The 24,369-nt window shown below is 40.4% G+C and overlaps 1 protein-coding gene across 1 annotated transcript in view; it reads right to left on the bottom strand.

Moving 5' to 3' along the window:
- Positions 1-24,369, bottom strand: part of ATF7IP2 (activating transcription factor 7 interacting protein 2) — a 55,489-nt gene that overhangs the window by 15,411 nt on the left and 15,709 nt on the right. Inside the window, exons 4-7 of the mRNA XM_049768884.1 lie at positions 18,809-18,969; positions 14,397-14,467; positions 12,467-12,528; positions 12,029-12,098 (exon numbers count right to left, since the gene is read on the bottom strand). Of these exons, the coding sequence (XP_049624841.1) occupies positions 12,029-12,098; positions 12,467-12,528; positions 14,397-14,467; positions 18,809-18,969 (364 nt within the window). The remainder of the gene's footprint in view (positions 1-12,028; positions 12,099-12,466; positions 12,529-14,396; positions 14,468-18,808; positions 18,970-24,369) is intronic.

Genomic DNA, 24,369 nt, shown 5'->3' with positions numbered 1-24,369 from the left:
TCTCTACATTTCATGATAAATACAATTTTCAAAGCCTTAACCATTTTTGAGATTTCAATTAATTTTTTCAAAACTTGGTTAGTCTGGTCGTTTAGCAGCTGACAGACTGTGGAATCCTGCAACTAAAGATCATGTGTTAAAAATTATGTGTTAAGGTGGCTTTGTCCTTCTGAGAACATGGCAGAAGGTGTAGGGGATGATAAACCCCAGATTTCTCAATGGCCATCGGGGATAAATTTTCCCTGGAGAATTTCTGTACTTTGCAATCACCCAGCTTTCCTGCTATGTGAAAGTTAAGGCCAGAAAAATAGAATATGTGGCTAGAGAGAGAAGCATCTAGCTTTAAGATAATAACTAAGAAGTTTAAGAAAAATCATTTAGGTTCAGTTTAAAAGTTTTTGAAAAATTGGAGATTGTTAATTATAAAATTTTTTGAATGCTGAAGTCTGACAGAAGTCAGGAGGCATTCCCATCGTATTCTAAAATAATTTGTGTAATGTAAATTGCTAGTGTCTTCTGCCTGTAAACCAAGGCCAGAAGACTAAGCAAATTCCTATTTTTTATATGAAGAATTAAAATCATGGAAAATCTTATTGTAAAAAAACCCCCCAAGTAACCATTTTGCTTCCTGCCAAGCAGTTTCCTTATAGACCTCCCACAGCCTCCCGCAGTCCTGTCTTCATCCATCTCAAAAGAGCCTATTATCCCTATGTCTTCATCCACCTCAAAAGAGCCTGTCACCCCTCCTGCCACCTGTGTTACCCACCCACCATTCCAGTCCTTCAGCCCACCATTCCTGCCGGACCTGTTTCTGACTGACTCTGCCTAAGGGGAATGCTGGATTTGATACTCTGCCTGGCAGCCCTTCTATGAAGGAATCACAACCTTCAGCATGCCCACTGCTACCAAGGAACCTGCTGACCTCTGATGGGGAGCTGAGTCGCACCACAGCTTAACTTTAAGACAGGTCATGGGCATTGGACTTTGCTTACTCGGACCATATATGCGCCCCCTGTCCAACTATCAGACATTTGCAATCAAACCATTGTGGTTAACAACTCTTCCATCTTCATTAAAGCCCCCAACTCCACTTATTTTGTTTGCTCCACTGGACTTTCTCCCCATATTGTTACTGAAATGTTTCTTGCTTATCATGATTATTGTGTTTTAGCTTTGTTAATGCCTAGATTAACCATTAAACCTGTTGGTCCGGTTTCCACCTCGGACCTCATCCTGCAGATGGTCAATGCATCCGCCCAGGTGCTCTCTGGCACCAGCTATGAACACTGTTTTTTTTTTTTTTTTTGGTTTTTGGGCCACACCCGCTTGACGCTCAGGGGTTACTCCTGGCTATGTGCTCAGAAATCGCCCCTGGCTTGGGGGGACCATATGGGACGCCGGGGGATCGAACCGCGGTCCTTCCGCGGTCCTTCCTTGGCTAGCGCTTGCAAGGCAGACACCTTACCTCCAGCGCCACCTACCCGGCCCCTGAACACTGTTGAATCTGCTATTCACCCATCCCACCATTCTATGAAGGAATTGCTGCCTTCGGACTGCCTCACTTCACCAACAATACCAACCTTCTGCGATGGGGTATGGAGCCTCAACGCCATGGCATGACTTTGAAACAAGTGGTAGGAATTGAACTTTGCCTTTTGGGACCCAATATGCTTCCCCCTATTCCCCTTATTAAAACTTGTAATCAAACTCTTGTTGTTAATTCCTCCTTTCAGTTTATAATTGCCCCCAATTTGACGTTTTTTGCCTGTTCCACTGGTTTATCTCCCCACATTTTTCATATTTGTTTCTTGAGTCCAAGGACTGCTGTGTTTTGGTTGTTTTAATGCCTAAATTGACTGTTAGACCAGAAACTGATTTATTACCCCTTAAAGATAACTCTATCTCTCTCTCCTGCCACAGGAGGATACCAGTCACTGCTCTTATCCTCACCTTATTGTTAGGCCTGGGTGTTACTGGTGTGGGCACAGGAATTTATTCATTGGTTCATACTCAAGAATCTGTTAATGCTTTAGCTAGAACTGTTGTTAGAGATGTTGAGGAACTTAAAAGAGGTTTAGATTATTTGGAACAAACTGTTGGCTCTTTAGCAAAAGTAGTACAGCAAAATCGCTGCGGCTTAAATCTTGCCTTTCTGTGGGGGGGGAGGAATGTGCTGCTTTAAAGGAAAAATGTTGCTTTTTAAAAGATAAATCAGGTTTAGTCAGAAATAGAATTAGAAGAGAACAAAGCTTGGAAGAAACAAAGAGAAAGATAGATAAAGATGAATTTTGGTACAAAACTGGTTTTCAACCTCTCCCTGGTTATCAACATTGTTGCCTAGTCTGCTGGGACCGTTTGTAGGATTTCTCTTGCTCATTTCTTTTGGTCCATGGGCATTTCGCCCCTTTACCAATTTTGTTAAAAATCAGGTGGACGAGGCTACCAAACTCTCAAAGTCCATTATCAACAGCTCTCCCAGCATAAACCCCAATCTCTGGAACTCAACTCTCTAGGAGACAACACGTCCCAACAGCTGGACTTTAAAAAAATTTTGAGCATCTTGCTAAACTCAAGCGTTCACTTCTCTCTCGGCTGTGGAAGTGCTTAAGACGGGGATAGCTTGGTGCCAGTGTTTGGGGCAAACATGACTCTCTAAACTTTTCTCGCCGGCACTGCATACTCAATTAGAAACAACAAATTGTCATGTTCAAACCTGGAAGCACACCAAGTAACCTAAGACAGGCACTCCACCCACTCCTCTCTCCTCTATTTTAGAGAAACGGGGGAACTGTTGGAGGCTGTTAGAGCTAGAGAGCAAAATGTAGTCTCTGATGCCTGAAACGTAAGGCCTGTGTACATGACAAGCAGCCACTGTGGCATTTACCCCCTGGAACTAAAAGAAATGTTAACCAAACTGTATGGAATTGTTATCTCATCTTCCACAGCACTAATTCTATTCTCAGCTTCCGTTACACTGTCCCAGAGCTTATCCATTTTGTCATTCATTTTGTTTACTGAGTTTTTCAGGCCTGTTATTTGACCTGTTATTTCAGTTTGGAGTTTTGTGATTTCTGTCTTCATATTTTCTTGGTTCTTTCTAGTGTTCTGTTCAACTCGATCCATGGTTTCTGAGTTCTTTGAGCATCTTCCATATTGCTTCTCTAAAGTCCTTATCTGAGAGGTTGATTAGTTGGTTGGTCATTATCTGGTCATCAGAATTGTCATCTTCATTCTCTATGTCTGAAGCTGGCCTGCATTGTTTCCCCATTGTCACACTTGTATTGTGGGTTTTTCTATGTGTTGTGGTGGTATTCATTGGCTAAATGATGTACGCAGCCACAATCCTCTGGCTCCACCTTTCTGGGTGGGTCAAATTGTCTCCAAGGGAGGGGAATCCTCAGTGGATGAAGCCTCTCACAGGATCAAATCTTAGGCCTGAGCACGCAGCAGAGAAAACAGTCCAGAGAGAAATGCTGGGCTTCAGTGATCCAGCACAGTTCTTAGTGTGATTTTTTCTTCTTGTTGCAATGGTGTCCTTTCCTTAGAAAGAGCTTAGGGCCGCGTAGTGAAGCGGAGTGGCTGTGCTTTTCTGGAGCCTCTTTTCGGCCCGCTCCCAAGAGTTTCACGTGACAGGACAGGAGACAGACACACACAGGCAGCACTCACAACTTTTCAGTCAGGCCACACTGGGTAGGCGTAGTTTCATAGATTTTCCCAGTCTGACATCACAAACGGGACCTGGCTTCTGCAAAGTACTGCTTATAGTCGGTTTTCACGTTATGAAGCAGTTCCTTGGCGTTCCCGCCCTAGAATGAGCTTCTGGGAGAGCGAGTTTTCTGGAGCCTCTTTTCGGCCCACTCCCAAGAGTTTCACGCGACAGCACAGGAGACAGACACACACAGGCAGCACTCACAATTTTTTACAGTTGGGCCCCACTGGGCAGGTGTAGTTTCATAGATTTTCCCAGCCTAATTCTATTGTTTTACCTTGTTTTATATATTTGCAATCTAGTACCACTGAGATTTTCTCTCTTAAAGCTATCTTAAGCCCAACATTAAGCTTAATGTGATAAATTTGACATGGAATTGAGTTGCCTAACAACATGCACTCACAAAATTAACAATATTGTAAAAAAAAAAAGGCTAACCACAATAATTTGCAACATTTCCCACCTAATTTTTCTACTGTGGTGGGCTGGGCAGCAAGACCACCCAGCGCAAGATGGAGAAATGTGTTAGAAAAAGGTGCAGATAAATGTTTTTATGCAGGAAAGATAATGAAGTTCTGAAAAAAATGGAGAGAATTCTGTGAGTGTAATCAATCTATTATAAATTGGGATAAAGGAAAGTTAAAAAATAGAACAAAGTAATGTACAGAGGTTTGAGGGTTGTGTTAGAAAATAAAAACTATGGGGGCCGGAGAGACAGCACGAAGGTAAGATGTTTGCCTTTCATGCAGAAAGTCATCTGTTCGAATCCCAGCATCCCATATGGTCCCCATGCCTGCCAGGAGCATTTTCTGAGCCTGGAGCCAGGAATAACCCCTGAGCACTGTCGGGTGTGACCCAAAAACCACAAAAAAAAAAAAAAAAAAAAAAAAAAAAAAAAAGAAAAAGAAAAACTATGGTCAAACTGAATTGTTATTAGTTTATCTCTAATTAGAAATGGCCTAATGTTTTATATAAAGAATTATATGAAAAGGAGCTTAGATGCTCTAGATCAGTGGTCCTCAAACTATGGCCCGTGGGCCACATATTGTATTTGTATCTGTTTTGTTTCTTCATTGCAAAATAAGATATATGCAGTGTGCATAAGAATTCGTTCATAAGTTTTGTTTTTACTATAGTCCCTCCAATGGTCTAGACCCCTGCTCTAGACTCACATTACAATGCTCTTAGAAAAATTAGACCTTTAGAAATTACAGAAAATTAAGGTTTTCCAAGTGGAATTTAAAATTATAAGCATAATGGTTGCTCTGTGTTCTGTAAATTAAGAAACATTGCCTTTTTGCTTTTTTTTTTGGCACCTTCAGTATTTTTGTTTTTGTTTTTGTTTTTGGGTCACACCCGGCAGTGCTCAGGGGCCACTCCTGGCTCTACATTCAGAAATCCCTCCTGGCAGGTTCGGGGGACCATATGGGATGCCGGGATTCGAACCACTGACCTTCTGCATGCAAAGCAAACACCTTACCTCCATGCTATCTCTCTGGTATTTTTGATGTTTCATGGCATTATGCTGGTTTGCATAAACACAGGCAGGAACTTTTCCTCTCTATAGTGGTGATTACTCCTCATGCAGACAGAAAATCTTTTTTTTTTTTTTTTTTGAGGAAATCTTAAAAAGTCAGCTAGGGGACCCCCGAGCCCTCTTTCAGGGAAATAGTTGAAAGGAGTTGAGGTTAAGTGATAAGCAGGTACAGTACTGTAACAAGTACTCTGCTGATCTCAGGGAGACCATAGAGGTGGAATGGCCTACGGAAATTGGAGATCTTCTAGGAGTGTTTGGATTTGCACCAAATGGCCACAGCCTGGGCTCTGCTCTCAACCTCAAGAAAAGTTCTGGAGATCAGAATCTCTCCTAACCCTAGGGTGAAATATATAAGGCCATCCTTCAGATCATCATGCTGAACTGACCTTCTCATCTTTACATCACCCAAGCCTGGGTAACCCTGATGTGACAGCTAAATTATTGATGCCTTTATTGGTAAACCACCTTCTGTCCTTGACCAATCCCTAGAAATTTTCTGTAAATAATGAGGTGCATCTTACTGGGCTTCTGCAAAGGAACAAGCCAAGCTAATTTTAGCCGTGTGGCAAGGTTCAATGTGAAGGTGGAAAGAAAAACTACTTTTCTGTAGCTGATTGAATTAAATGCATTTTAGTGGACTTAACTTAAAGCCCACTCCTCTTGGGTAACCTATATGAAAGTGTACTTACTGGGTGTAACAGACTGATCATAAGGAACTAAAAGCTGTAAATGCAATCACTAGTCTGGCTAGACCTTTACCAGGGAAAACGTACCCTGAATAGAAGTGAGGAAAAGTAAAAGTAGAAGTAATTTAAAGGTGTGCTTATTGCTGTTACTGAACCCATTGGAAGTCCTGGGCCTCCTTCAGGCAAAATATGTAACACTAGGGAGCATATCATGAGGAAGACTGGCAGCGTGACTTCACAGATGCCAAAAATGCTCAGGCAATAGGTATAATGCTACGGTGCTTTGGTTTCTGTTGTTCAAATTATGTGTTATCATTCCAGAGGGAGCTCTGTCCTCCCAAGGATAAAGAGGACCATTTACTGCCCCAGGGCCTGATCAGTTTAAGTAATAATCCTGTGTGTAATCACTCTGATCCTTTTCAGGTGTTAAAACTGCAGAACTAACCAGTTAGTTTCCTCATTAAGAGCTAAGGTTGTATAAAATTTAACCCCTTCTTATAGGTAGGGTCTACAGTTCTTTGCCAGCCTGAAGAAGTTTCCAAAGATGGACCGGTCACTCACACTCAAATCTCTAAGGAAATGTGAAACAGGAGGGTCAGTAGAAAAGCATCTAGGGGAATAAGGGCAAGAAAGGCCACGGGAACTCAACTAACTAATTAATTGGAAATTACATTATGCCTATCTATCCCAGAGTTCAGGACAAGTAGAAAGAATTAAAGGACACTAGTATTTAAAGAAGATGGGTGGTATAAGGAAAGGAGGAGCAAAAATTATTGTTTAATCTTGGCAATGTTAAGGGTAAAAGAACTACCACCAGGTATGGGAGGCATTTCTTCATTTCTTTCTGACCTAGTGCAGGAAAGACAACTGGATTTTAGGGCCCTATGTTATTCTCTCCACAGTTGTTAAAGTTGCAGGATTGAAGAAGGAGCAGGAACCTCCCTTTTCTTCATGGTGGAGTCATAGCCTGAATAAGAAGGACCCCCTGCAAACCCAGCTGACTCAACTCCCAGGACCAGGACAGAAGGCAGAAAGAATGAACACCCTCTTACCCAGATGGGGGGGAGGGGGCGTTTGTGGGCCAAACTGACCAGAGGATCCCTCCCCTAAACTTTGCTTTTGTGATTTTTGGGTCACACCTGGCAGTGCTCAGGGGTTATTCCTGGCTCCAGGCTCAGAAATTGCTCCTGGCAGGCACAGGGGACCAAAAGGGATGCCGGGATTCGAACCGATGACCTCCTGCATGAAAGGCAAACGCCTTACCTCCATGCTATCTCTCTGGCCCCGCTCCCCTAAACTTTGACTTATGTGATTTGTTTGGTGTTTCTGGTTATGCTCTGTAAGATCTCCTGCTACTGTGGTGTAAGTATTAAAAAGAAGTGGGTAGAAACCCATGAGTTTGGTTTCTTGGATAGGGAAGTTGCCATGAGAGCATTCTCATTTTATGCTTGTCCAGATTCCTCAAAATGTTGGGGAGAGGGATTTTTCTCTGTAGGGTATAGGAATGTGTCAGGAAAGCCACCGGGCAACACAGAGGGATCCAAACCCTGAGGCTAAGGCTGGAGGTGTCAGGCAGAGTTTTGCGAGTGCTGTTAACCAGAGCTGTCTGACCCAAATATCAGTAGGGCCTTTAAGAGAATGTGCCCAGACTAACTCCCTAGCAGGTAAAGACTAGTTGTAGAAAACAGATTCTACCACCTGGTATGAACAGTGGTTTAGTCATCCTCAAAAACCTTCCTGATTAAGATATCTGTGCTAAGGTCCCAGTATATGCCCATAGATCAGGATGAGGACAAGGAACCTTAAGAAGAGTCAAAGGTTTGACTCAGGTCCATAAGAAGAGGGAATGTGGAGTTGTGTGTTCCAAACAAGGAGGTACGCCATTTTGTAAAGGTCCCATGACAGGATTCTTTTAGATTCTCAACAAGAAGAGATGTCATTTTGTAAGGACCACATGCTACGTTTCCTTAAACCTATTTCCATTAACACCACCCCAAGCTACCTGGCCAGACAAGGTAGTCTATCAGGGAAGGACACAAGGGAGCAGTAGTACCCCTATAGCCAATCATTTTAAAAATCATCAGAAAGCTAGAACCTCCCGATATCCCTTCTCTACATAATATTCTTCATAACCTTGGGCGGGGTTAATCTCTTGCGAGAGAGAACCCTGACCTGGTCAGTTATGAGCTGTGGACAGATGGATTAAAGTTTTATTAAGCTTTATTCCAGTTGTGTAATCTTGTCCTTTGACTCTGGACCCTAACAATCCTTAAAAATATATTATAAAAATTGGGAAATGAAACATATTACAGGGGTTAAGGCATTTGCTTTGCATCCTGTGGACCCTGGTTCAATGTTCCCTGCAGAACTAACCAGTTAATTGCCTCATTAAGAGTTAAGGTAGTATGAGATTTAACCCCTTCTTATAGATAGGGTCTACAGTTCTTTGCCAGCCTGAAGAAGTTTCCAAAGATGGACTCACACTCAAATCTCTAGGGAAATGTGAAACAGGAGGATCAGCAGAAAAGCATCCAGGAGAATAAGGGCAAGATCTTGGGGTTGATCTTGAGCTAAAAGCCAGAAATCACCCCCTGAACATTACTCGGTGTGACCCAAAAACCAAAGGAAAAAATATTATTTTTGGAGGGGATGAGATAATGCAGAAGGCCTGAGTGCATGCCTGGCATGTGTGAGACCCCAACTTGAACCCTGCCACTGACTCCCCTCCCTGCCAAGATTTGCTGGGCCACACAGTGCCGCAACACTAGCCCTGCACAATGACCCTTTCTTTACTCCCCTGCAGACGGGCTGGGTATTGATGTAAGTGGCAGGCACCAGAGCTTTCTGAGTATTGCTTCAGAGGGGCCCCCAAATTAGTCTGGATCTTAAGTTTTCAGGTATCACTGGCATCTAATATGTTATAGCTGTTTCAAGTGTGCTATTTTTTTTTGGATGATAAACTTATGAAACCATTCCAAAATCAAAAAAAAAGTATTTTCACTGTACCCCAAACTCTTGACTGTTCCTTTCTCAGTCAATCCCCTTTCACTTGTGGCCTGTGAAAACACTGGCCTGTTGATAGCAAGTTGAGTCTTGCCTTTTCTAGACTTGGACATGAACTGGTAACACTATCTGTAGGATTCTTTTGCCAATTCTGTCTCTAGATTCACCGATGTGATTGGCTCTAACAATCTGTTGTTCATTTTTATTGTTGAAAAAGCCATCATCATTTAGTAATCCATTTCTCTGATAATATAGACAAACTGAGTTGTTTCTATGGAACTACTGTGAATAATGTTTCTATCAACATTTATATAAATGTTTGATTTTTTTCCTGAATAACTGAAAGTGGAATAATTGTGTCATGTTCATGCCAAAGAAGCTGCCAAACCCTTTCTGAAGTGGTTTTGCCATTTTACATTCCTATCTGCAAACCGTAAGATTGTCCCAGGCTTATGCCACATCTTTGCATGAGAGGTATGCTGTGGTACAGTGTTTTACTCTGACTTTCCTTAATAGATACTAACGTTGAGGATCTCTTCTGGGGCTTATCTGCCACCTGCCTATCTTCTCTGGTAATGTCATTTCCATGCTTTAAAGTTTTTTACTAAAGGTAGAAGATTAGAGTGTACATTTTTAGACCTTTCATTTTTGCTAACATTCAATGCTAGTAATTTCTGTCTAAGCACTGTTTTAGTTGCATCTTTTTAAATTGGGCAGAGGGAGTTTGGGTCACAATTAGCAGTACTCAGGCCTAAAGCCCAACTCTATTCAGAGGTCACTCCTGGTGGTGTTTGAATGACTATAATATGCTGTGCCAAATGAAAACAGAGTCAGCTACATATGCCATTTTCTTTTTTATTTAACACAGAATATTTTTAAATTTCCCTGTGCTTTCTTTTTTGATTCATGGGTTATCTAAAAATGTATCTGGTTATCAATTATCTAGAAAATTTCCAGTCACCTTTCTGATGATCATCTCAATATTACCCATAAGACTTCTAAATAGGGGCTGGAGAGATACAGTGGGTCGGGTTCTTGCCTTCAAAGTGGCCAATCTGTTTGATCCCTAGCCTCTCCTATGGTTTCCCAAGCCTGTCAGGGAGTGAGCCCTGCAGACAAAGACAAGAGAAAGCCCTGAGAATCATTGGGCATGGCACCCCAAAATCCCCCAAAGGATTGTAAATATACTGAGAATAGTTTTTATGGTCTAGAACCTGGTCTATCTTATTGCAAGTTTAACAAAAATACATATCTAGAATTTTGTTTGTTTTTTGGGCCACACCTGGTGGTGCTCAGGGGTTACTCCTGGTTATCTGCTCAGAAATAGCCCCTGGTAGGCACGAGGAACCATATGAGACACCTTAGGTCTTGGGTCGGCTGCTTGTAAGGCAAACGCCACTGTGCTATCTCTCCGGCCCCATCTAGAATTTTTTAATGCAGTGTCACATGTCTGCTTCCAAACAGACTCTTTAGACCACTTAAACTTAGCTTCTAATTATCAATATGCCCAAATTAATTTTTTATTAATTGTAGACTGATACACATATTTCCCCTGCTTCATTAATATATTATTAGTTTACAATACTATAGAATTTCACTGTTACAGTTTAACCTCACTATAAGTTTATACATTTTTTTAAGTTTATTTTTGTCAATCTTAGTACTTGAGCAGTCATCTCATTTTCTATGACCAACTCTAGAGTTGAAGAAACTGGCCCAGTTTCTGCTACATCTTTTATTCTCTTTATGTCAGAAGTTTTGTAACCTTCTACTGAGAGGACAACAATCTGTGGTGGGAGTTACAACAAGCTAGATCTACTAGAACTGCACAAAACTAAAAACACACAGAGACTAACACAGATACAAGCTTCATAAACTGGTTCCAACACATTGAGTTTATCATGTTTTTCACTTTTTGTTTGTTTTTGGGTCACACCTAGCGGCACTCAAGGGTTATTCCCAGCTCAGAAATCACTCCTGGCAGGCACAGGGAATCTGTGCGATGCTTGGATTCAAACTACCGTCTGTCCTGCATACAAGGTAAATGCCCCCTACAGCTGTACTATCTCTTTGGCCCCTATTCTTCCCTTTTGTTTTTGGGTCACACCTGGCGGCACTCAGAGGTTACTCCTGGCTCTATTCTCAGAAATTGCTCCTGGCAGGCTCAAGGAACCATATGGGATGCCGGGATTCGGACCACCATCCTTCTGCATGCAAGGCAAACGCCTTACCTCCATGCTATCTCTCGACCCCTAATCTTCCCTTTCTTTTTTTTTAAATTAAATTATATTTATTTAAACACCATGATTACAAATATGATTATAGCTGTATGATTACAGTCATGTAAAGAACACCCCCCTTCACCAGTGCAAGATTCCCACCACCAATTTCCCAGATCTCCCTCCTCCCCACCCCACCCACACCTGTACTCAAGACAGGCTTTCTACTTTCCTCATTCATTCACATTGTTATGATAGTTTTTAGTGTAGTTATTTCTCTAACTGCACTCATCACTCTATGTGGTGAGTTTCATGTCATGAGCCGCACCTACCAGCCCTCATCTCTCGTCTCTGAGATACTGTTAAAAATGTCTTTCATTTTTTTTAAAACCCAGAGATGAGTGAAACCATTCTGTGTCTTTATCTCTCCCTATGACTTACTTCACTCAGCATAATAGATTCCATGTACATCCAGGTATGAGAAAATTTCATGATTTCATCTCTCCTGATGGCTGCATAGTATTCCATTTGCATTTACCTGGATGAAGAACTTTGCCATCATGGAGAGGGAAGAGGAGGAGACATGGCTGGAAAAGCTAAGAAGCAGGGCAAGCTAAGAATAGCATGCGTAAATGGTTAAGATTGACCACACATGGGGTGAATAGGGCACGAATAAAGCTGATACTTCCTGAAGCCTGCTTGTGAGTGAGATTTCTACCCGCCGCTCTCCTGGATCCAGATACCTCCTGGCTGAAGGGTATTGCAGAGCCATGTGGCCTGGGATGGCAGAGAAAGGCACCTCCATGCATCTACCACCATCCAAGCCCATCCTAAGGGCTTAACGCAACAATCTTAAAAAAGATAAATTCCTTACCTTTGTTGTCGCACATTGATAGGCTTTCTGTTGTCAGATCAATCACAGAATCAAGTGTTTTCTTTATAGGCTGAGTTGTTTAAACAAACAGAAAAAGTTGCCTTAATTGCATAAAATGTTTTTAAAAAAATAGGACACATTACTTTAAATTATCATTTAGAAGTTAGAGAGAAATATTATGAAACCATATGGTCTCCCAGAATGACAATAGCAGACTCTAAGTGAGTTAATTTGGAAACAGTGTGGCTGGGAATATGTGTAACATTAACTATTTGCTTGGAAATGATTAAATTAAACTGGACACCAGTTATGTTAAGCAACTAGTCATTCATTTCTTATAGAATGAATGAAAAAGCTGTCACCAATATAGATCTAAACCAAGTTTCCTAGATTACTCTGTTTAAGAAGCAACATTCTGAGACAGGATTTTTGACCTACCGTAGCTTCACTTTCAGCACAAGGTAAGTGGTTAGAAATTCTGGATATGATTTTTTCAGAACCTGAAATAAATTTATTGAAAAATAAGCGTTTGATTTAAAAAAATAAGTCTATTAAACTGTTAAAGATTTATGGACTCTGGAATATATGAAAGCAGAGATAATGGAATTGCTAATTAACGATTATTAACACAATCAATAACTGTAACTCAACTGACTTATTGCTGCTAAGACTGATAAGCCAGTTAAAAAATTCAACTGTGGTGGTGGTAAATGTGCTGCATTGTATATTACAATCATGAATGTTAATTCAACAAGTATAACCATGTCACCTAAACTACAATTACAATCAAACCAAAAAAATCCCATCCAGAACATAGGTCAATGAGAAAGCCAAAAGGACTGGAAGACCTAGCTTGCACGACTGAGGCAGGCCCTGGTTCCCCCACTCTTCCTGCACCAGCATCAGTGAGTACACGACTGCAGGGATGAGCACTGAGCCCTGGTGTAGTATATGAAAAAGTTTCCATAAGATAGTCTTGGAATTGCTGTATATAAAAATATTTCCTTAGGATTGTTCTGTGACTATTGCCCCACCTAGACCTTCCAGGTGGGGGCGCTGTGGAGTTGGCAATAAATAGCTTGATGGACAGGGGAGAGGGGCTTTTGCGAGAGCTGGTTGCAGGCTGCATGAGGATTCTTTCGCTCTCTCTCTCTGCCCAATCTTTTACACCCTAATCTTCTTGTCTGTGTGGATTATTATCTGCTGCAGATAACTATTACCAAGGTCTCCCCCGAAAGGGGACAAGGGGATGGGAAGTAATCTCTCATTCTGGGGCCTGTTCGTGGATTCACAAATACCCAACAAAGGATTCAACAGCACAGATACATTACACCCTGGAGTCACCAGGATAAGACATGTACTCTTGGAAATGGCCTCCAGTATCCTCAAGCACCATTGGGGAGGTTCCCACCCAACCCCACTCCCAACCTCCATAAAAATGCTCAGCATCTAACTTTGTTTTGGATGCTTTTGCCCCTCAGTTAATTTCTAACTAGATTAATAACTTTTTAAAAACTAATGTATAAAGAGCTTTAAGGAAATAAAATTAAAATGTATAAATCTTTTTTTCCGGTGGATGGGGTGGGGATGCACAACTAATAGTGTTCAGGGACTATTCCCAGCTCAGAAGTAGTCCCTAATGGGCTCAAAGGACATATGTGGTGGCAGGGATTCAAACTAAGGTTGAGGCTGGTGGCCACATACAATGCTGTATGACACAAGACTGTGTTTTTATACTAGATTGCCTAAGATGGCTGTGGAACATTCTTCTCAGAAGTTGTAGAAAGAGGCCTCAGATACTTAACATCCCTAATGGCTAATCTGAACAGTTAAATCATGGCAACAAATAAGTAATTATTTAAGTAAAGGCAATATTTTTTTCCTGAAAGTAACATGTAAACACTTATAGTAAATAAAAAAACAGGAATTTTGAAGGAGAAATTATGGTTCAACAAGGGAGCTATTTTGAGAAAATTTATGGGAAATCTAAGGTTTTTTAATGTAAGATTTTTATGTAAGTGCAGTATGACAGAAGCTCTAAAAAAATACAAATTATAGAAAAAAATAAACCAAAAATATTATTTAAAGGTTTCTAGAGACACCAAATCACATTTACTACCAACAGTTGACCAGGAAAACCTAGTAAAAATAATTTTTACAACATGTAAATTGTTCAAAAACTTCAAATATTAGCTGACAGATCATAAATTGATAAACACAAGAGTAAAAAGATCTTTAAGGAACTAATAATCATTTCACGTAATATTAATTGTAGATAATACACTCTATGAAGCACAATACTTTTTACTTTTAAAGGATTATTTGATTCTCTATGTAGTTACTGACTTGAAACTTTCTAATAAGATACCTGTTGTATTTGATGTAAGTGAAGATGTCAAATTAGGATTTTCCGCAGGAATCAATATTACATCATTGTTACTAAAATGATAAAAAAATAAAAACAAAAATGAACCAAACATACATTATTAAACATGCAATCATTACCAGTAGTTATAATTAAACATTTCATTACCAAAATATTTTAATCGGACAATGTGGAGAAAATAGCCCATATTAATTATATTACTAGAGTTTACAAAAAGTCGCTCATAACAAACTGAATTTTAGGGATCCATTCACGATAAATTAGAATATATAGATCTAAATATATATGAAAATGTACAAAATGCACAATACCACTGCTGTCATGAAGCGGAAATAAATATATTAAGATACTTGGTTTCCTACAGATACAGGACTGGAACAAATCAAACTATTTTTTAATATATTTTTTATTTAAGTAACATGATCATAGTTGGGTTACAGTCATAACCAGAACACACCCCTTCACCAGTGTAACATTACCCTCTCCCCCCTTCCCATCCCCTGCCTGTATTCGAGACAGGCATTCTACTATAGTTACTTGTTTTTAAGTTCAGTTAGTTGTATTTTTTTTTTTCCTTACAGGATAAGAGTTAAAAAATATAGTAAAGGTGTGGTAGTGGCAATCGCCATTGTTTGCATAGGTCCAGAAAAATGGGAAAATGGAAAAAAAATCCTTGACCTGATTACAAAAAGGCCTCACCCCAGAAGTTTATTGGCATAAGAATGACTCTGGGTTCCAGGCATACCAGTCCGTCCAACTGGAGTCATTCTCAAGGTCCCGGTGAATTTTTTCATACTTTAGCTATTGTTGGTATCAGATTCTTATATTTAAAGACTCTGGATTCTGTGCATTTCTTTCATCGTTGTCAGGCTGATGTGGAGCATCCTCTAGTTTCAGCATACCATTAAATGCAGAGCGATCTGCCCTGCATGTAGACTGTTGCTGAGTCGTCTGGGTGTTGGGAGCACTCTTTGGAATAAGTCAATGCCAAAGCAGTGGTAGGTCTTCCCTGGTAGAGGCTTGGATCCTGGTAATGTTATAGACAACTGTGGTTGTTTCCATAGATGGTATCCATTGTTCAGGTGTGTGTGGGCGATGCCCATTCTTCTGCGGCCTAAGCCAAATCATTATGCCAATGTTCAGGGTAAAAGGCCTAATTACATTACCAGTATGTATTCCCATCTCTATTAGAGAAGAACTTGTTTGCATATGTATTATTTTCCCATTTTAATGTGCCTATGCAAAAGAGAAGCAATGCCACAAGATACTGTTGGTGCATCTGGGGGTCTACGAATAAAGTCTAACATTCCTCGTAACTTGGATCAAACATGAAATCTATACAGAGATACTCTTCTACCAGTATTTCTTATAAAACAGATCTCAAAGGGGGAAAATCAAACAATCAAATAACAAATCCAGTGGGCAAAATTGTCACTATATGAGGATGTTCAAAAAGAGTTATAGATGTTAAGGGAATACATCTGAGATATACAAAGGAGATACACGTATCCCTTTTGTATTTTAGAAATAGTCAAGAGGGAGGGGGGTATTTCCGAGACACCACTTTGGTCTGTGATTTGGACAAGCGGAGAGAGCATGGAGTCATGTCCTCCCCTTGTTGCCTGCTGAAGCTTCCGACTCCCCGAGAGGCTTTTGCTTCCTAATTGCTGGAAGTTGCAATTGCAATTTTGCTTCCTAATTGCTGGAAGTTGCAAATTGCAGGAGCAAGGAAGCCTGGGGTCTCTTTTAAATTGCATTTCACTGTAACCCACTTGCTGGGACCTTGAGCAGGTGTCCAGAAATAACCCTGGGGACGGGGAGAAAGGAGAGAGAAAGCTGTGGGGGGCAGCCAAGGCTGCATCTTCACCTTATCTTGGCACAAAAGCCCACAGCATGAAACCTTGCCGTGACGTGTTGCCTGCTGAAGCTTCAGACTCCACCCAAAAAATTACTGTGAAAGATATGTAATCCACCATGGCCAAAACAAAAATCATTAGTACAGAAAAATGGTTAAATGTGGGGTAACAAGAGATGGGAGGGAGTAAAGGAATAAAACGAGCTCCTGGACGGTGTTCAGATAATGACAAGCAATGAAACACAATGATGTCCATATATTTATCATAATGTTCCGCGCGGGGTGCTACCCCCGCACGGTTTCACAATGCACAGGTTTAATAAGGAAACTTCCCTGGTAAGTCCTATTGCCAGAACCTAATGTGCTGCTATTCCTCCTAGCTCCCAGGAAGGAAGGAGATCCTTCCCGAGCCAGAAGGCCAGAAGGTCAGAGCCCCCTCCCCCAGGCCCTTTGGAGCCAGGAGGAAAATGGGGAAAGCCTAGGAAACAAATCAAACTATTATTCTTTTACTATTCTACATTCTATCACTATCATAAAATATTGTCTCATTAAAACTAAGGGGATGATGGTAAGAGATGCTGATCAAGATTCTAGAATTCCCAGAACATGTAGATTGTCTACAATTCCTGTTTGGCCCTGATTCTGTATCTGTGAGTCTGAATCTTAAAGAAAATTTGACACAAATTTCACTAAGTTCATAAAATTCTAGCAGAGTCTTCTATATACAGGGCTGTACTCGTTTCTTTTTGATGTATTATCCTTTTAGCTTTTGTGTTTAGGTTTGTGAGCCAATTTCAAGTTATTTTTGTCCCTTGTTTAAGAGTTGGGGTTAAGTTTTTCCAACAATGTTAGCAGCATTTGATCTAAAAATGATTTTACCCCCAACAATTATCTTGGCATCTTTGCTGAAAACCCTGGACTATACATATTCCCTATAATCTATTACATTTCTTTGTTTATCCTATGACATTCCTAAATCATTCTTACATCATATTAAATATATATGACTTCTTTACAATATACTCCTGATTCAAACTAAAAGTGTCAATATATGAAAACTAGAATTTCTTCAGAAGCCAAAGCTATGTTAGATTTCCAAACACAAAAATTGACTATAAATGATGTAGTCTATAGTTTCTCCTTCCTTTCATAGAATTTCTGTATATATATATATAAAGTTGCATTCTTCAATGACCATAACTTATTTTGGTATATAGTCTACTTTTAAAGACTGAGGTATTTTGATAATTAAACAGAAAACAATAAAAATGTAAGACATCTTAATGATTTGAAATAAACCATAAAGTTCCAAGGCTATTGGGAATCCTAAGTAAAAAGAATTCATTCTAGACTGTCCCCATCATCTCCACCCTAAAAAAATAAACCAGGTCAGGATGACCAATCATATTTCTTTGTTAAAATCTTCCCTAACAGGTGCCAGAGTGGTGGCATGGTAAGGCATCTGTCTGCCTTGCCAGCACTAGCCTAGGAAGGACCACGGTTCGATCCCCCTGTGTCCCATATGGTCCCCAAAGCCAGAAGCGATTTCTGAGTACCTAGCCAGGAGTAACCCCTGTGCATCACCGTGTGTGGCCACCCCCTCAAAAACAAACAAACAAACAAACAAAAAAACAAAAAAAAAACAAAAAAAAAACTTCCCTAACAGTCCTCAATCTTTTAGATTATATAGTAAATGATATGTCTCAGCTGTTTTGCAACTCAAAAAAGACAAATTAACCTCTTCATTCTAATTTTAAGTTTTCAGTTTCAATATTTGGGGAACTGAACTTAGGCACTTTATCTAGCCTATTCTCTTGTATAATTAGTTTTTTTTTTTTTTTTGGTTTTTGGGCCACACCCGGTAACGCTCAGGGGTTACTCCTGGCTATGCGCTCAGAAGTCGCTCCTGGCTTGGGGGACCATATGGGACGCCGGGGGATCGAACCGCGGTCCGTCTCCTAGGCTAGCGCAGGTAAGGCAGGCACCTTACCTCCAGCGCCACCGCCCGGCCCCGTATAATTAGTTTTAACCTTTATTTACTAAAATACAGACTTTCCACATATAGAACTGTAAAGTACAGAAATGGTCCAATTGATCTCACAGATAACAAAGATGGAAAATACCACAATTGAAATACTGATTTGCCTAATCAAGTTCATTATTTCATTATTGTTCAAACAATATAAAGATTTGAAAAACATATTTCATTCCTATCCAAAATAGTGTTCATATGAACATAAAACTTTGAACTATTTTGTGTAAGTTAAGAAAAGGGTATGTTGGGCCCGGAGAGATAGCACAGCGGCGTTTGCCTTGCAAGCAGCCAATCCAGGACCAAAGGTGGTTGGTTCGAATCCCGGTGTCCCATATGGTCCCCCGTGCCTGCCAGGAGCTATATCTGAGCAGATAGCCAGGAGTAACCCCTGAGCACCGCCGGGTGTGAACCAAAAAAAAAAAAAAAAAAGAAAAGGGTATGTAAAAGAAAAAAATACAATGATTTAGAGCACAATTTAAGCTAAATTTAGTCAATCTTGCCTACCTTTCAGAGATAGCTTTCACATGATCTCGTGACAAATCAATCTTTTCACTTGCTTTTACAGAAGAATGACAAGATTCGTTGGTTACAGAAGTTTTTCTCTCATCTGGAGTCTTAAGTGATTCTTCAATCCTATCCAAATTCATGGTCTCTGAATTTGTAACCTGTTGAAAGAGAACCAAAAAAATTGAGGGAAAAATTACCAATTATGTTCTTTCAAAAAAGGAAGATAGGTACATTTCACTTCAAAATCTGTTCTCAAAATATTCTTATGTACATATGGCAAGACATCTGTAATGTATCCCAACTGATCATGGCCATGTCTGTAGCTGTCTACTAAAATGAGATTTTAGGAATATTTCAAAAGGACTAAAGTGAGAGTATAGTAGGTAAGGTACATGTCTTGTATGCAGCCAATCCAGATTAGATCCCAGTACCACATATGGTTGTTCCCAGCTTCCCCCTCCCCCCAAATCCACTAGGAGTGATCCCTGTGCATGGAGCCAAAAACAGGCTCTGAACACAGCTAGGTGTAGCTGGATTAAAAAAAAAAGTTCAGGGCCCAGAGCGGCGTTTGCCTTGCAAGCAGCCGATCCAGGACCAAAGGTGGTTGGTTCGAATCCCGGTGTCCCATATGGTCCCCCGTGCCTGCCAGGAGCTATTTCTGAGCAGACAGCCAGGAGTTGTAACCCCTGAGCACCGCCGGGTGTGGCCCAAAAAACAAAAAAAACAAAAACAAAAAAAACAAAAAAAAAAGTTCAAAAAATAAAGATAGAATAAATTTCTAAGTTTGAGTGAAAAGGAATAACAAATACCTAAGTACTCTGACATTATTATTCCAAGTAGACTTAATTTTCATGAATTAATAAACCATAGATCAGGGGTCTCAAACTCAATTTACCTGGGGGCCACAGGAGGCAAAGTTGGGGTGAGGCAGGGCCGCATAAGGGATTTCACAAAAAAAAAAAGTCCTCAAACGTCATTATTAACAGTTTTAATTATTTATTTTGAACATGAATAGAACATTGAGTGAAGATCATGAATAGTTCTTCTAAATATGGCATCTTTTGCCTATTCCTTGCTGCCAGAGACTTGACAGCGTGTCTTCTCACAAATCTGAACCACATTTGGCTTTAGAGAAGAAGTTAAGATCCTCAGTATGGCTTGAAGATGATCATCATTAAGTCTAGACCTGTACTTTGACTTATTGAAGTTCAATGTGGAGAATAACTTTTCACACAGATATGTGCTCCCAAAAAGGCACATAGTGTGTTACACCCTACTCAGGAAGGGCACACACATCGAAGTGTTGCACTCCTGAAAAAGCGTTATTTGCTAAAAAGGCCCGTTTAGAGCAGTCAAATCAGTTGACCCTTCGCATGGATTGTTTGGCCATAATTCTAAAACGTGGCTGTAACTATCTCTCTCTTTATTTTTAACCATTATTAGAAATCAGGCCTCAGTAATTCTAACAAAGGAGGACAGTGAAAATCCCACCAAAAATCTCCCATTGACCAGTTCTCTGTGATCTCTGCTACCTTGGCACCAAGATCATGTTTTTCCCAAAACATGTTAGCTCATGAGTAAAGCAATTTTCAGTTTTCCCCAAAACTCTAAAACATTTCTCTCTCTTCCCACTTCCCTGAAAATTACCTGGTTTCTCCTGCTTACCCAAAACAAAGCTAACCCACAACAAAACTGCCTTTCACCTTCAGTATCGGTTCTTTAATATGCAGATTTTAGCCATGGCCTTTCATTCTGTTTCCCTAACCATCTCCCACTTTCTTTGATCTCCAAAATTACACCCCGAATTCCAGAGCTCAACCCTTAAAAGTTACCCAGCTCAAAAAATAAATTTGTCTTCGTCTTTCTAGACACAAGTCCCCATGCATTCTGTGTGGTCTCATTTATTTCACATTTCATAATTCATATTTCATACTCGCCTCTTCGTGCTCTCGCTTGACTCTCAGTGGGAAAATGAACTCACTAAGGTTATGCTTAGGGACTTTTTATCTCATTAGGATAAAGGTCCGCAGCAATAGTGCGCTTGAACATTCGGGAAAGCTCAGGGAAGCTGGGGGGCAATTCTCTCAAAAATTGCCTATGCATGTCTGCTTTTCCACTAATCTCCCTGAACTTGGCTTTTAGATCAGAGTTGCATTGCAGGTCAATTAGCTCCATTTGAAGTACAGGAGGGGCATCTTGCACATCAAAGAAAAGGGGTCCACAAACATTTGGAAAATGGCTCTGTGCTTTTTGAAGTCTGCAAATCTGTGATCAAATTCTTCTCTAGCTTAAAAATAGCATCAACATATTTTCTCACCACTGAATGGTAGGCCTGCATCCACAAGTTCCTTGCATGTTGGGAAATGGCAAAGGTTTGTATGAGCTGGGATTTCCATAACACAAGTTTTGTGGAGAATGCTCTCATGTTGTCATAGGCAGCACTGATAAGCTGCCCCAGGCCTTGTAACATCTTGTTTAGTACATTCAGGTTATGTGTGATGTCAACAAGAAAAGCTAAGTCCATGAGCCATTTGTGATCACTCAACTCAGAAATGCTCAGAAACAGCATTCCCATCCTTCTCCATGAAGGCTTTCATTTCTTCTCTCAACTCAAAAAATCTTTTCAGGACATTTCCCCTGCTGAACCAACGTACCTCAGTGAAATAGAACACATCTCCATATTCTGACTCCATTTCCTCTAAAAAAGCACGGAACCTCCTGTGCTTCAAGCCCCTGGATCTGATTTGGTTGATGCATTTCACAACAACAGACATCACATTGTCACACGGCAGGCATTTACTGCAAAGGGCCTGCTGATAGATAATGCAGTGAAGAGCAATGGCCTTCTCTACACCCTTCTCTTCAAGTTTTTTTTGAACAAGTGCCACCAGTCCATTTTTCCTCCCTGTCATCGATGGCACTCCATCGGTTATTATTTCAACAAACCTCTTCCATGGCAAACTTGCATTTTCAATGGCATCACATAGATGCCGAAATATCTCATTAGTGGTAGTCTGGCCATGCATTGGAATTATTGTGAGCAGCACCCTTGTCAATTCAAAATTGCAATCAACACTGCGGACATAAATTGTGAGCTGTGCAGTGTCTGTCTTATCTGTGCCCTCGTCAAGAGCAACTGAGTATGCATCAAAACATTTGGCTTTCTCACACAGTTGATGATAAATGTCACTTGACATGTCAGAAATGCGCTCTGCCACAGTGTTGGCAGAAAGGCTGATTTTGCTAAACTGACCTTTCTTTTCCGGACAGATAATACTTGCAGCCTGTAACATGCATTTTTTCAACAAACTCTCCTGTGAATGATTTCCCTGCTTTAGCAATCATCTCACTAACCATGCAACTAGCTTCAACTGATGCAACATTCTCTTTGGTTGCTTTCTTGAAGAAATCTTGTTGCCTCATTAGACATGCTTTAAGACTGGCAACCCACTTAGCTCTCTGATTTCCTTGATATTTTGCACATTCCTCAGCATGTTTAGTTGAATAATGGCATTTCAAGTTGTATTCCTTGTGCACTGCAACTTTCTCTGAGCAAATAAGACATGTGAGAATGCCCTTGTGCTCAACAAAGAAATACTGCGTCTCCCACTTTTCCTGAAATTGTCTGTGCTCGTCATCAATCATCAATCTTTCTCTTCACTGCAGGCTTTGATGAAGTCATGATGAAGGTATGACAAAATCTAATTCTGTAATAAACTTCTCTCCCTTAGGCCTCCGATAATGCAAGAGACAGCGGGCAGGAGCAGCGGAAATGACGTCTGCGCTAGGCGCAAAGTATTCGCGATTATTCGCTTACCGAATATTCACAATAAAAATTGCATTAGTAAGAAAAAAACCGCAAAACATCTCATTAAACATTTGCATACCCTGAACCGAACTGCTCAGGGTATGCGAATGTTTAATGCGATTTTTTCTTACTAATGCAATTTTTATTGTTATTATTCGGTAAGGGAATAATCGTGAACACTGCAGTATCTGAAGGCCAGCCACGGGCCACAAAATGTTATATGGAGGGGTGCAAATGGCCCACGGGCCTCGAGTTTGAGACCCCTGCCATAGATGTTTCTTTCATTGCTATTTATTATAATGAATAAAACCTGACAGAATTCTCTAACTATTTCTTTCAGCAAAGGTTTAAAACTTGGAAGTGAAACATTTATGTATGCTTCGGCTGAAAAGTCACAGTATTTAAAACATGTATTTAAAAAAACTAATAGATGCAAAAGAAATAATTGCTCAATTCATTGGTTTTTCTTCTGGGCAGCATAAAAAAATGCAGGTATAACAAAGGCATGATTCTAAAATATATTAAAGGCAGAAAGGTTTGCCTGATATTGAAAACCAGTATAGATTGCCAGTATTTGGTACATTTGGTGAGAAATACTTGGTATCTATCCTTTCAGTTCCTGAGCAAGGTGATGTATGTACTTAGTAATTTTATTCTGTTCTTCCCACTTAAATAGAATTTAATTATCCTTGAAGATAATACAACACAAAATAATAATTCATGTAAATTTACATAAAATAATTCTAAGAAGTCAGAAAGTATGGGGATAATAGATTGACTAGGAATCACAAGATTTAGAAGTGATAGCACAGTAGCACCTTGCTTTTCCCTATTACTGGAATAACCTTTACTGGAGACCAGAACTCATCCTTACTCCTGACTGGCAAAATCCAGAGAAGTAAGTCACTAGAGCAATAATGTCAGCTGGGTTCCCCAACTGGGTTGGAAACAGGTGCAGTGGGAGTATTAGCTGGGTCCAGCTAGACACAATTCCAGAATGCTACACAACCGAACCAGTAGGAGCCAGGAAAACCCAAGGCAGATAGGCTGTGACTGTCTCCATATGTGGGACAGCAATGGCTTGGACCATGACTCTCCCATTCAAAAAGACTGAGAAGTCAAGCAAGCAGCACCTGCAAGGACTGAATAGGAGACCAAGGGGAACTGGAAGAATGACACCAACCAGAACAGTACTTATAAGTCTCTCAATATTTAAAGGTCATTGAACAGTTCATAGAATCCAGGAGCTATATACTAAGTCTAAGTAGGGCCACTGGCTGATAAGAGTCTTCTAAGAACTATGAAGCAACACTTTAACCTTTTTTTTTTTTTTTTTTTTGGTTTTTGGGTCACACCCGGCAGCACTCAGAGGTTACTCTGGCTCTATGCTCAGAAATCGCTCCTGGTAGGCTCAGGGGACCATATGGGGTGCTGGGATTAGAACCACCGACCTTCTGCATGCAAGGCAAATGCTTTATCTCCATGTTATCTCTCCAGCCCCACTTTAACCTTTTGATCTGTCCAAGGCACTAGCCAAATTTATTCAGATACATCAGAAGTTTTCTCTCCACTGCCGCTTTTTGGACAATCCGGGTAAGTCTTGTGTAATGTAGTTCAGAATTTCCCAAACCAAGTACTGAAGTTTTCTGCTTGCTGAACAGCTCTCCCACTTACTTTTTCCTTCATAAATTCCACTCTAAGAAATAAAAAAACAAGTGGCCCCTAGCAAACAAAACAAAACAAATGCATG

The sequence above is a fragment of the Suncus etruscus genome, chromosome 2 (assembly GCF_024139225.1).
Source record: "Suncus etruscus isolate mSunEtr1 chromosome 2, mSunEtr1.pri.cur, whole genome shotgun sequence".
NCBI classification, from domain to species: domain Eukaryota; kingdom Metazoa; phylum Chordata; class Mammalia; order Eulipotyphla; family Soricidae; genus Suncus; species Suncus etruscus.
Note: the sequence above shows the minus strand (reverse complement) of the source record. Positions and strands in the feature narration are given on the sequence as shown.